The following is a 17,644-nucleotide window of genomic DNA, read 5'->3' on the forward strand; positions in this document are numbered from 1 at the left end:
TGGATGAAATCCATTGACTCACCAGGTGCTGCAAAGGCAGGTACATCTGACCCTGTTAAGGTACTCTGGCAGCAGCACCTATATGGACACTGTACGTATATACAGTGATAGCCCTTCCAGGCTGTTAATCCCCACATCTGCTGATATACGCTCCTTTGTCAGGGTTTTGTCAAAGCTGTATCATCATTGACAGAGGAGAAATAAGACATGACCTAGCGATGTCCAGCACCACAGGTTCCTGTCCAGACCCTCAGGCTGCCTCCTTTCCCACATTATCACGTGGTGATGGCATGGCCATAGGCTCTGGCTCTTGCTCCCGGCACGGTGAACGCCTTACCCTCCTTGCTGCGTGGTGGTGTCATCTCCTCTTCGATGGGCAGTAGGGCAGGGCATAGCTGATCAATTCTGTAGCAATTACTGTTCACTTTTGAGCCTAAAGTGGCTTGACATCCACTAGTCTCAAATCCAAAGTTTACAGAGGTGAAAAAACATCTCCCCTTCAGATATGATAACTCTGAGTGGCTGATAGGGGAGTTGACTCTCTTGGGATCTTCCAGCAGGTCGGTGGCAGAGGGAGAAGCAGCAGCCTGGACTCTCTTTTCACCATTCCCCACAGGGTAGGCAAGACACCTCCTTGGCAGGAGTCACAGTATGTCACCATACAGCCTGCTGAAAGCTTATCCATCTTTCAGCAGTTTTTTTGCAGTGAATAGGCCTTGAAAGGAGGGATGACATAGACTGAAATTCAAGCAGCTGAAATATGATTTTGGAATCTAAGCTCCTACATCGACGACCAGCCTTTTGCCAGAGAATGATTAATAAGATACCTCAGGGTTGGCAGATTTAATCCCACAGAAAGATGGCAGAACTGCACAACTTCTTCAGGCTGCGCAGCATCCACATGAGTGGTCCCAACAAAGTCACAGGCTACGAAATGTAAATAAAATTCAGTGCTACTGATATGATTAAGATATTATCTCTTGGATCCTTTAGTAGCTTTTTAAAGAGCTCAGGAATCTTCAGATAAAAGCAAAGACTGGGCAAGCCTCACAGCTTGGAGCTGAAACTTTCTCAAAATTAGTTCCCCTTCAGGGATGGCAGATACAAAGCCAGCTTCAGCCAACTGCAGACTGAACTTCCCAACACAGATTGTGGAAGACTTGGAAATACTTGAAATATTTTCCTAATGTGTTAGTAGCAGCAGTTTCTAAGGCACTGGTTTGTGTCCATATCTGAAAAACTAATGGTTTGCCTGTTGGGCATTCAGATACTGTATGGAGAGAGTGACTACAATAGACATAATACTTCAGATTGGTAACTACAGATGGCTTTGAAGAGTTCACTTATACAAAGACAGTCATATTGTGAGTCGTATGTCTGAGTTCTAGGGAACAGCCAGCTGACTATGTAGCAGATATACTCATGTTAGTGCACAGCATCTATATAAACATAATCTTTCTGGTTTATATTGCATAGTTTATTTCTTGTATCACTTCGGTGGCTCAGTTATTGCTGAAAGTAAGGGCTACAGCTATCACTTAAAAATGGCTCTGAGGAGACCAATTAATAATTGCCACACCTAGTGCACTCAACCTTTTTCAAATTGTACTCAGATTCAACCTAAGTGAAATAACATTGATGACCCACCCAGAGTAAAATGGAACTGAAATGTGAAATGCCTTCCAAACTGAGGTAAATTTAATCCTAATAAAAATAAAATTACATTTATCAAAAGACAGATTTTCATGCAGCGTCCATAAAATATAGATTGCTTAAAATGGCAATTACATCACGTTAACAGATCGAGTCGTTTCATCACGCCAAATTCCCAACACAAAGCTCTCAATCGCCACTCAGGATATGTTTGTAACTCTCTGAAAGCCAAATGACAAGGCATAGGCTACCTCACAGTCACACAAGCAAGCAAATTGGTTACTGGTTGCTATCTGCACTTTCCTCAGGCTTTACACAGAAGTCCGGACCTGCACACGTAGGGGAGCTTTTGCAGAGATGCTGCTCGCCATCACTCCCCACTGAAGCCTACAGCAGAAGGCAGCCAGCGCTGAAGAACGATGTCCTCTAAAGCTGAGGTAGAGCACCTGCAGACTGCCAAATCAAACGGAGGGTTACACCACACCCTCCCTTTGCTCCACTGGTAGTCATTTCCTTTGATAGTGGCTATGAAATAAGATTATGCACTGCTTCCAAAAGGAAAGAAAAACGTCCAGGGATGATTCAATAGAATCTGCTCCACTGGTAAAAGTCCAGTTTAATAGCAGCATAGTCAAGGAACAGATTTTTGTGTAAAATGTTCCTAACCAATGAACTGATGAAATATCAGTTCCATTTAAAAGACACTTCAAAATTATAACATGATTCATTTTAATAACAATTAGGAATTCACAATTTGCTACTATATATATGTGGTGATATGATTTTCTGGTGAAGTGTTAAATTAACTCGCATAATTACTAATGACAGTTTTTGGCAGTGGTATCAGTTATTAACCTACGTTTGTGCCCTATTAATGGATATTATGTACTCACTTTGGGATGATATCCCAAATGTCCCGACTGCTGTGCCCTTGATCTGCTATGTCAACTTAAAAATTACCCATAAGTCGCAATTACACAGGCAGTGCAACACCTCTGTATCATGTTTACAAGAAAGACAATGCACAAAAGCATTACAAGAACACACATTTCCGTGGGTCTGCTTTAGCAAGGTCAACAGCGCAGCCCTCTCTGCTAGAACAGCTTGTGCCAATTAAGAGTTTACTTCTGATTGTCGAGATGAGGCACAACTTCTGGCAACAACATGGGCAGGGGAACCTACAATTACTTGTAAATCAGCAGCCTCTGACTCATCAGTAACTTCACTGAAGATTTGTTATCTTCTTAATCAGTGAAATGGTAGGCATGTACAAATGGACTGCCATCCACATGGGGAATTAATGCCTTCGGTTTAGCCAAGTCCTTTTGCTTAAAAAAAATAAATAAATCAGGCTGTTGGAGTATGCATCTCAGAGCAGAAAGGACTGTTCTACTGCAGAATCAGTTTAATATCTAATGCTTCTTTTTTCAAAATTAGACAATACTTTTAATCTATAGATAAGAGAACTCCCACTGACTCCTGCACTGCAAAATCTGGCCTGAGGCTCTTACTTTTAAATACTTCAAAATGTATGAACAAGTGCATTTTCAAGAGAGTGGATTTTTCCATAATATGGATTTATTACTGCATGAAAAATTCAAAACAAATCTGCAAGGTCCCACAGCAAGGGGAAGATTCATCACTTGCCTAATAAGAATTAGACTTGACAAAACATTTCAGAATTTATTGTGGTGAAAAACTCTGAACTGGGAAAGCAATGGAAGCTGTGATTGACAGCTTGATCTAACCAGTGTTTTACAAAGACAGACAGAGAGTTTACAAGAGTGCAATATTTGGGCAAGTTACGTCATGAGTGATGGCAGAATCCTACCACAGGATGAACCTTTCCAGTCTTACCTGTATTCTAGTCACTAATCCAGCTCTTCAGACTTAATATAACATCCCAGATGTTCAAACTATTTCAACTTCATATCTGATTGCTGCTTAAGAAATCTCCTCACCCTAAATAATTTTCTTACTTTAACTGGGAAGTGAGGACTTGTAACTTTATTCCTTATTCCAGAAATAAGTGTGCTAAACGCAAAAACCATCAGGATTTTGAAGCTTTCATGTCTTTAGTGATAAAAGCACAGGTGCCTGCAGTTTGAGACAGGAAATCTAATCTTTGCATTTCTGATTTAGATGGGTGAATTCCGCCTAAATCCCATCTTGCATGCTTAGCGATTTGGTTCACTGTGCTAACAGAGAAGGTAGTGTCTGTGATGGGAAAACAACACGATGGGGACCTGGACTAGACTCTGATGTGCTGTCATCCATGACTCCAGGCTGTGGGGCTGGATTTCAATTTAGATTTGAAAGCCTCAGAATTGTACTGCCAGTTCTTAGAGTCACAATCCCCCAGTAAAATGAAAGTGTATGTGGGAGAAGACAAGAATTGAATTCTGGTTTTGCTTTGTAAATTATAAACAATGCTCTCACACAAGACTTTAATTCACAGTATGACAGCTGTGTTACCAAAACTGAAAGGGCTTCCCTGTTTCAGCATTCTGCTTGCATTTAAAAAAATCACTGTCTAGACCAGACTTGTGGTGAAACAATATTCTCTCACATTAGCTGTCATTACCATAAATGTCTTGATGTAGGAGTCGATGTGTCCCCTCCCATTTTGGTGCTACTGTAGTTCTCTTCCAGCACAGCTCAGTTTTGGTAGTCACTATGTTGTATGAAGTATGGATGAAAACATCTTCCCTGTATTGTAAAACAAAACCACCCCATCTGTTTGCTAACAAATCCTTTGGGTATCAGCACTTGGGATAAACTAGTCCAAGACTCCTGCCCAAATATCTCAAAACTACTCAGAACCAGTCCATCTGGCAGAAGGGTGGTAGATAAGCTGGTCCAGATGAGTCCTTAGGGTCAGAATTCCATTTGCAGTGCATTTTTGGAAAGTGCAAAGCACTCGCAAGACAAAAGATCTACCCAAAGGACATTTAGAGCTCTCTGAGACACCCAGCCCGTATTGCAGAAGCTACACTAGCTTGCCTGCAGCAAATTATTTGGCACCTCATGTTTTTAAAACACGGGGTGGCCTCCAGGAGGATTTAAATTCAGTTTTGCAATCATAACCTCCCCTCAGCTCCTGGAGGACAATCACAGACCTCTACCAAGGACAAAGGTCCTTTTGGAATTGTGCAGGTAAGCACCTCTACATCTGCACTCACATAGTACAGGAAGGGATGTGGTGAGCACCAGGACCGTGCCTAGGTCTCCCACTTGAACACCATGTGGAGAGACTCAAACTCATTCTCTGGATCCACACTGGGTTGCCCTGTCCATTCTACCACCAGGATTTAGGTTGTAGGAAAGCCTACGGAAAAACCATTTCTTACTCTTTTATGTCCCAGAGCCATGTATTTTTTATTTCTATAACAAGTTCCTGCTGTGAAAGGCTATGTTGTTAACAGTCAGCAACAGCAAGCCAAATCTGCAAGTTTTAGTTGCTTTGAAACCTACTCAAAATGTAAGAAGTTCCAGACCATTCCTGTGCTTCAGACTCCTGTCTATATACACTCATTGTGACCATCTGTCCTGAAAGATCTGAATGTCTTCAGCCTTCCTACTTGCACTGAAGAGACCCTGCACACTTTCTGAAATTAAGCTATGCATCTGTGCTCACATAGTTGCCAAAAAGTTGCACCCTTCCTGCACTTGGTCATTTTTATTTTGGCATTTTCACCAGCCCAAATAATTAGTTAATTAGATGCACTATCTCCAAAGATAAAGGAAAAGATTTCACCTTGAAAAACAAAATCAGGCAATTACAGCCTGGAGATTAGAGCCCTCTGCAGTGATGTCATTCACTTTGGCTTTGCTGTGACTCAGTAGTGCTTTACCTCAACTGACAGCTCAGGGCAAACTTTCACTGAGGTCAGGAGCAGTAGAGACCTCACTGTCTACCTACGTGCAAGCGTCCAATGAGTCAGAGGTTGGTTCATGTGTCCAGGCTCAGCTGTACTAGTACAGCTTGTAATGATCTCTGATAAAACTTTTATTTAAGTTTCTTCCCCTAAATTTCGACTGAAGCAATGATTGACTGGACACTTCCATCACCCAGAGAGGAGATGGCAGTACCATGGATTCCTCACCCAACGTCAGAGATAGGCAGAACAGAGACAGCAAATGTTGCTAACCAGCAAGTGAAGACTTTGTGCTGAACATCCTTTCTCTTCCTTGTACTATTTTGAAGAAGTAATTTCTTTTTTCCTCAAAACTTACACAGGTTAAAACTGACTGACTCCAGTGTATGTCTAGCTTTAACCTTTTCCTGTTTTGAAAGCCTAGCTTCTATTTCCAGACAAAGTCACTTCTTCTTTGCAATGCCCCTGGAGAAACCTGCATGCTCACAAAGTATTTAAGGGTTGACAACATCAGTATTTTAGATTTTGAAGGGTCAACATCATTTGAACTAGCTTAATCTCATGGGTCTATGAAGCTGGGTTAGAAATGCTGCCTAAACAAGTACTCTAATCACCTTGCCTTAGTCCTGGCTGAAATCCAGACACAAGGAGGAAAGCAGATGAGCGAAAAAAAGAAACAGTTAATTAAAGGCCAGGTTCTAAGCATCTCTATATCTTTCAGGTCATTACAGCCACATCTAGGGAACACACTCAATTTCATTGAAAGTTCCTCCTTTCTTTGCTGTCAGCATCTAAGCTTAGTTGGCCTTAGGCCCCTCAGAGCCTCATGAGCTTTCCCTTCACTTCATCGACGAGCAGTTTCCTAGGCACGGGTTAAAGAGCAGGCTGCTGCTTGCATAAGGAGAGTTACTGCGGAAACATCAATATGCCAGGCTGTCTGGAGGAACCACAACTGGCTCAGCAGCCATGTCTCCTGACAGTGCCCACCATCCTAGTGACTTCTAAGACAGGCTGGAGCCCCTCTCCTTGAAGACCCTCATTAAGGTACACATCTATACCAAACAAGACAGCAGTATCAGTGGGATGCCAACAAATGGCACCTGGAATGAAGCTCAGGAAACTCAAAACTGAAATGCTCCATGTGTCCCACTTTACAGAAAGAGACAAGGCTGAACCAGCAATATTGAGAGAACCAGCACCCACGGGGACCAGCGTGGCTGTTCTGAGCCTTTATTTAGATTCCATAAAGTGGACGGATTCACTGGGGCAGACCAGGAGTCCTCTTTAGTGAGGCAGAGGCACATGGATATGCTGCCACAAGGGAATGTCCTATGACAGCCGCAGAGCGGGATGCAGCAAAGGCAAGAAGAGGGGTTGGAAAGGACACCAGTGGTCTGTATGAAGGAGTTAGAAACGGGAGAAGAGGAGGCTGGGGTCATGGCTGAAGGTGGACAAAAACAGTTTGTGTTTTCTTCCCTGGGGTCTGGAGTTTGAGTGGCAGAGGCATTCTCTGAATTCACCAGTCCAAAATTTTCTTGTCCATATTTGGAAATATATGGGCCACATGATCTAAAATAATCTCCCATATTCTTATTGCTGAATGAATGACATGCCTCCTCAGGGTGCAATGAAATGCCCCCCACACCTTCCTGTTGTAGATCCATGACTATAACCATGACGTGCCCCCTAAAGCCTGGAAAGTTGGTGTTTCTACCACTGCTCATGTACTTTAGACTGACCGCTAAGTTGTGTGTGATTCTACTTGTTTTCTGTGGAGGGAATTAGTTTCTTGTCCCTCAGAGTAAACACAACATTTATCAGTTATTATATGGGAATTCTGGAATTCACGACATTTGACAGATTTTGCATAAATCTATCTGCAGGAAGCAGAGTGAAGATTTGTTACTGGATCAACCTGTCAATATCGAAACATCTGAAGAGACACTAAATGCACTGTAATTGTTCCTGAAAGTCCTCAGTTGTCCTCAAGCACAATAAAAACCTTTCAGAGAGTGATTCAGCTGCTCACAAACAGTTACCCAGTGCCATCCCATAGGCATAGGCATAGTGCATCTAGGGTTTGCAAAACATTTCGGTGGGATTGACGGAAAGGACACTAAGAAGGTCTTCTGCTCAAAGTGTCAAAGAGCACTAGATGGCTTCATTTAGCAGGTAACTGAGCTGTTGGTGTCTGTAGTAACTGGATGGACAGGAATTTATTATCTATTGGCTCTAATCATCAGGCACAAACCACAGTAGCTGTTTTAGAAGGATGTAGAGATATCTAAACCTCCAACAACATTCAGTTTGGTTCCAAAAAGCTTTTAAGGACAGCGCCTAGCAGACTGCAGCCTTTTGTGGCTCACAAAGCTCTGAGAACAATGGCAGCATCTTTATGAAGTGCCTCACGGCGCAGACACAGTACCTTGTAAAGGTAAAAAACCTGCAGCGCTGCTGCTTTTTTGCAGAGGTCTTTCCAGTACTTAACTTTAATCACGTGAACAGTGCAAAGTGCAAGTCTAGCATCGACCACTTAACAATAGCTTGTCTTGCCCCTTTACTGCTCTCTCCTCTAAATGCTGTTTGAAACCAGTGTCTGTAACATCAATATTTAACCACGAGGTTTGCCCGTTCTCACAAGGATGGGGATTGCTGTACATGTGGGCTAAATCACAGTGCCTAGACAGCTGATAATAACAAAAGCATCTTTCTGGATGAGGCACTTGATTGCTACTGTAAAGCTTACTGATGAAAGGAATGTGTAATCTATTTTTTTTACTGCATTTGAAATGAAATAGCTTGTTTAAATATTAGTCATCTGGATTTATATAGCTCATTTTTAGAATTGGGTTAACACCTGGCAATCCAGCCTGAGTAAGCACGAGGCTATCCCAGTCACAGACCCGTTTGATTTCTCTTTCCTCTTTCTGCAATATGCGACATCCTTATTTTTTCCTAATATGATTTTCTGCCCACTTCACGGGAGACAAACCCACGCACTCCGACCAGCAGCAGCCTGGCAGAGCCACTCTGCTCCTGGCACTGCTGAGCAGCAGGGCTGGTGCCCGTGCCAAGGGCTGGCACTGGCACGGCTCTGCCACATCTCCTGTGGGTAAGAGCAGCTCCCTCAGGGCAACGGGGTACCCCAGGTACAAGAAAACAGAGCAGCAAAGTACTTTTTTTTTCTGACTGTGAGACAAAGATCGAGGGAATTTTCAATATTACTCTCCATGACATTTTCCTGAACATTGAAAGAGATTTTTCCTGCTGTTAAAAAATCTTCATCTCTGCTTTCTGAGTTATCTTTGTACTTCCTGTCCCAAGTGTTTCACTGGGTTTTTTTCTGCCTTTGCCTTATATTTCTGCAGTGTGGCACAAATATGAAGCACACTTCTGGCAGAAAACACACTGCAAAATTCTGTCTGTCCTCTGCCCAGCTAAAAGCTGTGCAGAAGCCTCCTTCGTGTCTTGTGCACATCTGGGGATGGCACTGATAAAGATAAACAGACAAGTGATGCTACCTAACGATTTCTTTTCCCTTGGGGGAAGCGCTGATAAAGATAATAGATACACTTTGCAACACCTTTCCCAGGGGAGTTTATCTAAGCAAGGAGAGGAATTAATAGGCAGCCTTTTAGGGAGAGACGAATTTGCAAAAATATAGAAGTTTAAGGAGATTTTCTGGAATACCAAGGTCTGGGATGGACCTAAAAGTGTTTGCGCAGGGTCCAGCCCATGTTCCTGCATCCAGCCAGCCCAGGGAGCATCTGGCAAGGTCCATCCCAGTGTGGAGGGACTGCTTCTTCAAGGACCACCAGCACAGCTATTGCTCTCCAGAAAGGATCTGTGCATAAGGAATCACAGGAATACTGATGCAGAAGGAAGCTGGCAGAGCTAGCCAGCAGGAACCGCACGCATCAGGTGTGCCTGACATAGGGATGTACAGCTGGAAATTAAGAGGAGCTCAGACAGGCTGGGTAACGCTTGGGAGCACTGATTTGTACGAAGAGAAATAAATGAGTCTTAGCCTGTATGCGCATTAGTGGGAAAACTGCTTACTTGCCGTTGACTCCTGATGTGCCTCTGACTGTTGTTACAGTTGTAAGCAAATTAAAACCAGTGAACCTGGCTCAATACTGTGGTAAACCAGTAGAGCTCCGGTGTCTCGAAGACAGCCAAGCCTGCAGGATGGTCTAGGCAAAGTGTGTGAATTTCTGCCTGCTTATAAATTAATTTGTTTTGGAGCACCCAGATCTCCAAGGTGCACATCTGGTGAAACAGGGGGTCATGCAGCTCAAGGAGAAGCACAGCGCTGTCTCTGTAAGAAAGCATTTCCGAAGGCTAGGGCATTAGGAAACCATTTTAAGCTAGGGAATCATATATAATACAATGAAAGGAGGGAATTTCTCTGGCTTTCCTCCAAAAGCCAAGCATTATTCATTGATCAGAAAACAGATCTCCATCTCTACCGAGAACACTTTTTCCTCCATTTGCTAAGTGGAAAATGACAAACGAGCTAGCTGTGCCCTCTCCCGCATCCTTTCTCCTTACGTCTGTCCAGGCGTCCCTGTTGCTTTGCCCTCCCTCAGCATACCAAGACCATACTGGCGGCTACTTACTTGGCACCACTAGCAACCTCGGGGGTGGTGGAGGTGGAGGAGGCGGTGGTAACGGTGGAGGTGGCCTGCACTGGCAAATTTGCTGGCAGCTCTCTGTGACTTTGTCTGCTACAGGCTTGGAGCATGACTTCTGGGGCTCACCCCGAGTGACCTGTGAAAACAAGTCATTGCATGAGCAGCAGAAACAGCGAAAACTGATTTTCCATGAACATGTTTCTTGGACTTCAGTACCCAAGTGGCACCTCAGACCTGCACTGAGAACTGAGCTCATGTTCCTCACTACAAGGAGGTCTCTTCCCTACATGGTCCCCATTTTTTATTTTTTTACTTAACACAGCATCTTCAAGACCTCTTTCCCTCTGTCAAATTTGGTTGAAATCGGCTGGCTGGTTTCTGAGTTATTATGGGGTAAGGAGAAGACGGGTAGTGGCAGACAATATGATTGCGTAAGCCTTCTTTCCTTAGGAAAGCCATCTAGCAGCATGCATTATTCACAGGGTCGCTGCTGCAAGCCAAAGAGAGCTAATAAAAATTACAGGACAGTTAGGGTCAGGATTATGTTCATTTTCCTTATGGCAGAACTGAAAGCCAGAGGACATCCCTCCTCTGCTTTGCCAGCCTCCCTTTGATGTTCAGAGAGCATTTCACGGAGTGTTTCACTTCCCACCAAGAGGAGAGGCAGCCCACACTTTACTCATCTGAGGACCACAGCAATGACACGGTCAAAATGGAAACGCCACAAACTGCCACCTGTAGCCTCTGTAATATGCAGTGTCGGCTAGTAACAAAGCTGAAGATGAGGCATCACAGAACCCAGGTGTTGGCATGGCTTGGCCATGGACAATGACTTAGCCAGTATTCATATACAACATATTCAATAGCTTGATCTAGTCATGACAAGGACCATTGGTTAACAGCGTATTTTTCTTACCATCAGTAACATTTACATGACTAGAGATTTAAGGAATATTCAGCAAAATTCCTAATCTAATGCTACAAACCGAAGAGGAGTAAGCTGCTAATGGAAAGGAAATTTGCTGAACATCGCAGGAGCTTCTGAGAGATGTTAACTTCAGAGGTCTCTCTTTTTGAATGGACTGGTACTCGGAAAATACCGGATATAACTTTAAGGAGACAAAGCCTAAAAGATGAATAAGCATGTTATCTAACAAGCACTTTGAATGTAGGATTAGGAGACCACCTGGGACAGACTTGTGTCTTGCTGAAGCTAAGGACAGTTATGCCAGCATTCAACTGTTGCCTTGCTCAGTTTGGTCTTGGGAGGGTTATCGTCCTAATAGTTTCAGCCTAACATCGTTTTCTTTAATTAGCTCTTTTCCATGACATATTGATCATTACAAAGAAGATGCCATGCTTTCTGACCTGTTTTAGGGAGGCCTCTTCTGCCTCCCTGCCTGTCCCCAGGGTCACCCAGGGTTGCCTCCTCTCCGTCCTCTCTCCTGCCCAAGCTTTGCTTCCCTTTCCCTGCCAGCTCCGGGCACACAGTCTGTCTCCTCTCCCCCTTCAACCCCAGCCCCCAGCCCGGTCAGCGAGCCTCTCCCACCACCCAGAGCTAGGCATCAAGGGTGCTGTGCTGCCTTGTGGCTGCAGGAAAGCTGCAGGAATTCATTTCATGTATTTCTGGCCAAAAAGAGAGACGTGGCTAATTAAAACAACATCACTGCACAAAGGACATGTTCACATGGGTAGGAGGTTTCTAAATGCAGAAAGATGCATTACTCTGGCCTCGGGGAGATGGAGGTAGGGCTTTGTTGATTAAATATTATAGAGAGAGAGGAAAGAATACAAGAGGCTACGCGTAGCTGAGTTGGAAGGACGGCTCGGCACAGCTCAAGTCAGAAGGCTCAGTTCTTTAAACAGCTTGTCAAAATCTATTACCAAACACAGGGAAAAACAAATCCAGCACAAGTGCTTTCCAACTTTCCCCTTCACCATCAGGTAACGGTAAGAGGATGGTTAAAGACCATCCCAGACAGCTTCCAGGAACTTACACAAACTCTCTGAATGCTCTAATGAATCAAAGTGACTCGCCTTTGTAATCCCTCATGGCTGGTAATAAATCTGTCTGCTAAGCACGCTTATTTATTTTTAAAGTAGGTGATCACAGGCAGCAGCATATCCTCCATACCGCTTCAGCTCTTCACACACTGGGTTGGGGTGTTGTGTTAGGGACTCTCCCAAGAGGAGCCCATAGGAAGGATGTCCACTCCATGCGGTGTCAGTGGCACACCTGGGCTACCTCCTACCTGTACTGCTGTGACCACAGCTACTGTGCCGACACAGGAGGTAGGGCAACATCTTTCCACTGGCCCCAGCAGCTGACTAGGAAGCAACTATTAACTCCTAGCTCCAATTACCATCCTCTACCCAGTTCCCTGGTTGCTGAATCCTCTGTTTGCTACAGTCCCGCAGACCTGGAGCCAGTTTCATTTGCAGACCAGAAGCAGCTTTGTGTACATAAGTCTGAAGACAGTGCTAATATGGAAAAGCTACATTGACTTATTGCTCTAACTTAATATCAACCAGAACTGAAGGCTTGCTCTGTCTTTTTTTAGAACTATTGACTTCTTTTAAATCCCTGGAGGCTCTCCTACCTTAGGCTGGTAATAGAGCATCCTCAGAAACCAGTGGATATTTTTCTCAATTGCTTTGCAGACAAGATTAACCCTATACCTCCCCAGCCGTCCTCTGCTCCTGTGTACTTTTAAAATATTATTTCTGGGGAAAAAAAAAAAAAGAAAAAAGTTGCTTTGTCTCTCAATACCTTAGTCTGAACCTTTATCAAAATTCTCTGCAATCATTTTTAAACGGTCAGGAAAGAATCGATATTTAAAAGCATGGGCTTTACCATCTATTTCCCTTCTGTTGTCACCCAGTAAAATGTCTGTTTGTTAGACAATACCTGTAGGGACACAGATATTACCTTGCCAGGGTTTCGTCTTAGAGGGTTAGTTTAAAATAACAAAGATATCGTAGGTTGGCTGAAATCTGGCAGGAAAAGGAAAGACATGAATCAAGCTTGAGGGCCTCGAGGAGTAGAGAAATAGTCAAGGACTGCTGCAAGATTAACTAACAGTAGCAAGACAGAATTAAGAAAAAAAGAAAAGACATTTGGCTCCTTTTCAAGAAAAAAAAAATCCCACTGTTGATGTCTATTAGTCTTCTTATGAAAGGAATGAAGGCTATTACTTGTGTCTTCTAAAGGCAGGCAGAACAAATCACTAGAAAATATGCTGTAGGGAACAACCTTGCTTCGGCAGAGGATGATGAAATACATCACTCCATGTTTCTTTCTTACTGTCTGCAATTCAAGGTAAGTTGCCTTTACAGGAGATGGCAGGAGAAAAAAGGCATGTTGAAAGGGTCTAATCTTTCTCTGGTCAGGTCTGCTAATTTGAGTCTGCTGGTTTGTTCTGCTGGACACTACCATGGCCCCAGAATGGCTTCAGAAGCACTTCACAGATACTGACTAAACAGACACCCACCGGCTGCCAGGCAGTTTGTAGCACAGAAGTTTCCTTGGCAAGGGGTCATCTCCGGAGATGGATCACACAGGGCTTGCTCCCTAGTTGTTACCTCTGCACCTTACAGCCATTCCTTAAGGTGCTGGAGGTGCCATGAACACCTGTCTCCTCAGCCTGTCTAAAACCTGGTTGCTTGTTTGGCATGAGGCTTCTTAACACACTCAGCAGCTGGCCCGTTAGGACATAGAAGTTTCCTGGACTTCAAGCTGATGCATTTTTTGCCCTGCTGTGAAAATACAGAGTTGACTTTATGGATTTGTGCATTTGATATGAACATGCTTTGCAAAAAGGACAAATGCTTTTAAATATTCATGGAAATGAAAATCTGATCCACAAACATCCAGGTAAAAGCAAACAGAAAGCGGTAACTGGTGGTTTCCTTTTGCAGTCTCTCTGTTGAAGTTCGTGCCTGTGGCGTATTTCTTTTTAATCTGAGATTTTCTTCAGAAACAGTGGTCCTGATCCTGCTTTGCATAGAGTGGAAGAATAAATCTGCATGTGGTCAGAGCTGTTTAGTATTTCAGTAGAGTCCCATGGGGTTGCAGCAGTCCAGGAGCATGCTCTACAGAGTGAGATGGGAAAAGAGGATTAATACAGTCCCCGGAGGGTGGCCCTCTTATGACTTTTTGAATCAGGTAAAAGGAGGAAAGCTTGAAAAGAGAAGTGCAGTTGACTGAAAAGGCACAGAGACCTCTAAAAGCCTGCTGATGTGGCAAGAGCTTTGTCTCTTGGAAGCAGTCTACAGAGATGAGATCTCAACACCGCTGCGTAAATCCCAGGACGGCTCTGCATAATTCACATCAGAGTTAATCCAGATGCATGTTTATGAAACCAGAAAAAACGTGACCCTGCTATTTATCATGACACTTACTGCTCTTTTTTTTAATTATGTCAAAAGCCTCAGACAGAATCATCCCTTCCTTCTTGTCACAGTGTTGGCTACGACACTAATAAGAAAAGATTGTGGGGTTAGGTTTGGCTTGGTTTTTTTTAAAAAAAAATAAGATAAATGCTTCTCCTCTGATTAGCATCTGACTGATACTCTTAAGTGCCTCAAGGCAGGGCCTGAAGAGGGAATGTAAAGATGTGGGAGGGAAGGCTGTGCCACACATAAGTCACCCCTAAGTCATCCCACCTAAGAAGGGGTGAAGATGGGCTGGGAGAAGAGACGTGAGAACACACGATGGCTGCTACACATGGAGCAGGGGCAGGGAGGTGACATGACGGGACACTACTGAACTAGTCGAGGAGAGTATGGCTTGTGAGACTTTCAAGATAAGAGCAAGGATTATGACTGAACATAGAATCATAGAATCATAGAATGGTTAGGGTTGGAAGGGACCTTAAAGATCATCTAGTTCCAACCCCCCTGCCACGGGCAGAGAAATCCTCCACTACACCAGGTTGCCCAAAGCCTCATCTAACCTGGCCTTGAACACTTCCGGGGATGGGGCATCCACAACTTCTCTGGGCAACCTGTTCCAACATGGGGAGGGGAGTCACAGGAGAGATTCAAAGATGAGGGAGTTTTGGTCACTGGCAGGCCGGCATGCCGGTGAGCACTCCACACCTGCCCTTCCCATGGTACCCGCTGATGGGAGCCTTAAATACATTGTAGTTTTGGTAGAGTTGGAAAAAAGCTTGAGTATGAGCTGATTTATTGATTGCCCTTCCACAGAACAGCAGGCAATAGCACAAGTATAGATGAAGAATGGGACAATAAAGCTTACAAATTATTGCAAGGAAAGGCTGAGCCCCTTGGCTTTCGCGTTTCTCATTTCTCTTATAAACACAATTATTTTCAAAATATGGGCTTAGATCACCCGAGTAGTTTGCCAGAAAGATGTCTGTCCGAGTTTTTTTTGCCTGCTTGACTGACTGACCAATTACAGGAGAGAGGTTTCAGAAGGCACCTCTTTTTACACAATTGTGTTTCCCTCAAAAATGCAGTTCCAGTTTGAACTTGTGCTTAGCTACCTGAATACTTGAGCAGGACAGCAGGAAGGCAGTGCTGGCACAGATTTTTATGACTGGGGCATGGGTTTAAAGGAGGTCGGTTTTGCTGTATTTCTGTTCATCTTAATCTGTAAGGAGCACAAATCCTCTTTGTCATTCATGGAAAGAGCCGAGATGCTAAAGCAAACAACATCTCTGTTTAATGTCTTGGGAGTCACTAAGTTTAGAACAGGGAGTAAAAGACGTGGAGTCTCCACTGTGTTTTCTCCAAGAAAGAAACTGCAATTGTTCTGTTCTTGAACAGCACTTGGCTGGCTCATCAATCACTCCTCTGAAGATATGTATTATAAATAAACTTTAAAATATCAAAGTGACGCATCTGAGTTGAGCTTTGCTGCCATTCCGATTCTCCGAACTGGATGGGCGCTCTCCCTCACCGTATACTTAATTTCCCCCAGTCCATCTCGCCAGTCACCCCACATTTCAATCAAGGTCACACACCACCACAGCGCCGGAGTTGGCAAAAGCTGATTCAGCCCTTTAACCAGAGAATCCTCAATTCCCAATCAACAGCGGAAACCCACGGCAAAACACCACCGAAATCAGGCTGCCGGAGCTTCGCTCCGTGCCTCGCTTCTTTCCGTGCATCTTGCCACCCACAGCAAAATCCGCTCACAAACCCGCCGGCTGCCGGCGCGCCGGAGAAAGTCAACTCCATCCTGCTCAGACCGACCACACCGAGTTCGGCGCCGCCGGGGGCCCGGGGCCGCCCGGCCCGTCCACGCTCCGTCCCGCAGCCGCCAAAGGGGGATGGGGACCGCGCCGAGAAAAGCAACAGCTCTCCCTGCTCCGGAAGAGCCGCCTGCGCGACCACCGCCCCGACACCACCCGCCTGCACCAGCCCCGGTGCTGCGGAGCCCCCGCGCCCCCCTCCCCCCGCCCCCCCCGCCCCGCTCCCCGCATGCAGGGGTGCGGGCGCGGCGCGGCTCCGGGCAGGCTCGGGCAGCCCTACCTGGACGGAGCCCCAGAGCGGGTGGAGGGCACAGTGCAGCAGCAGCGAGGGCCAGCAGCAGCGGAGCAGCCCCAGCAGCTCTCGGAGCAGCATCCCTCCTGAGCGGGCGGGTGGGGGCGCGGGCTCCGGGCGACCTGGGAGGGAGCAGAGCGAGCCGGCAGCAGAGGCGTTGGCTCGCACCCATCCCCGGAGCGCGACTGTCCCAACTTTAATTCTGGAGGGGAGGGAGGGAAGGAGGGAGGGAAGGAGCGGGGGGGAGGGAGGGAGGCAGGGAGATGGGCGGGTGGGGAGGGGAAAGCGTGGTCGGGAAAACCCAGCGCCCTGCGAGTCCCGGCTCCCTCAGCGGGGAGACGTGCCTCCATCCCCGCCCTGCCCGCCTCCCTCCCCGCCCGCCCCGCCGGCTCCCCCTCCCGGGACGCTCCGTCGGCCGGCGCCGGCAGCCTGTCCGTGCCGGGCGGTCCCCGGCCGGCGCTCACCGCTGAGGCTCCTTCGCACCCCGGGGCGGGGAGAGGGCGGTGGAAAAAGTTTGGAGCCGGGCGCGGGGGTAGAGGGACCGGGCGCTGCCGGGGGCGCTGCCGGAGCCGGCGGGGAGAGCGGCGTGGCAGCGCAGCCCGGGGATTGCATCTGCCCCTGCCCGCCGCCGCTGCTGCAGTGATTTTTCAAGCCCATCGAGGCAGTCCCTTGCGCGCTCGGCTCCCCTCGGCTCTCCCTCCCCGGCCGGGCTCCTCCCGGCCGCGATTTCCGTCCGCTCGGCCCCGGCGAGGGCGGCCCCCGGGGCGGCTCGGGGAGCTCCGGCGGGTCCGGGAGGCGCCGCGCCCTCCCTCCGCGCCCAACCGGCCGCCAGGAGCGGGGCCAAGCCAAGGGGGAGGTAAGGACCCAACCGGCACCGCCGTGTCCTGGAGGCGCGTCATCCCAAATTGCAGCCAGGTGTTTTTTGGACTGGTGGTTTTTGGGGTTGTTTTTTGCTCCCCCAGAGTGATG

The 17,644-nt window shown here is 46.3% G+C and overlaps 1 protein-coding gene across 1 annotated transcript in view; it reads right to left on the reverse strand.

Annotated features, from left to right (window-relative positions):
- PRIMA1 (proline rich membrane anchor 1) overlaps window positions 1-16,756 on the reverse strand; it is a 52,168-nt gene extending 35,412 nt beyond the window's left edge. The window contains exons 1-2 of the mRNA XM_086613816.1: window positions 16,664-16,756; window positions 10,151-10,301 (exon numbers count right to left, since the gene is read on the reverse strand). Of these exons, the coding sequence (XP_086469942.1) occupies window positions 10,151-10,301; window positions 16,664-16,756 (244 nt within the window). The remainder of the gene's footprint in view (window positions 1-10,150; window positions 10,302-16,663) is intronic.
- Window positions 16,757-17,644: the final 888 nt, after the last annotated feature.

The sequence above is a fragment of the Tauraco erythrolophus genome, chromosome 6 (assembly GCF_009769465.1).
Source record: "Tauraco erythrolophus isolate bTauEry1 chromosome 6, bTauEry1.pri, whole genome shotgun sequence".
NCBI lineage: Eukaryota > Metazoa > Chordata > Aves > Musophagiformes > Musophagidae > Tauraco > Tauraco erythrolophus.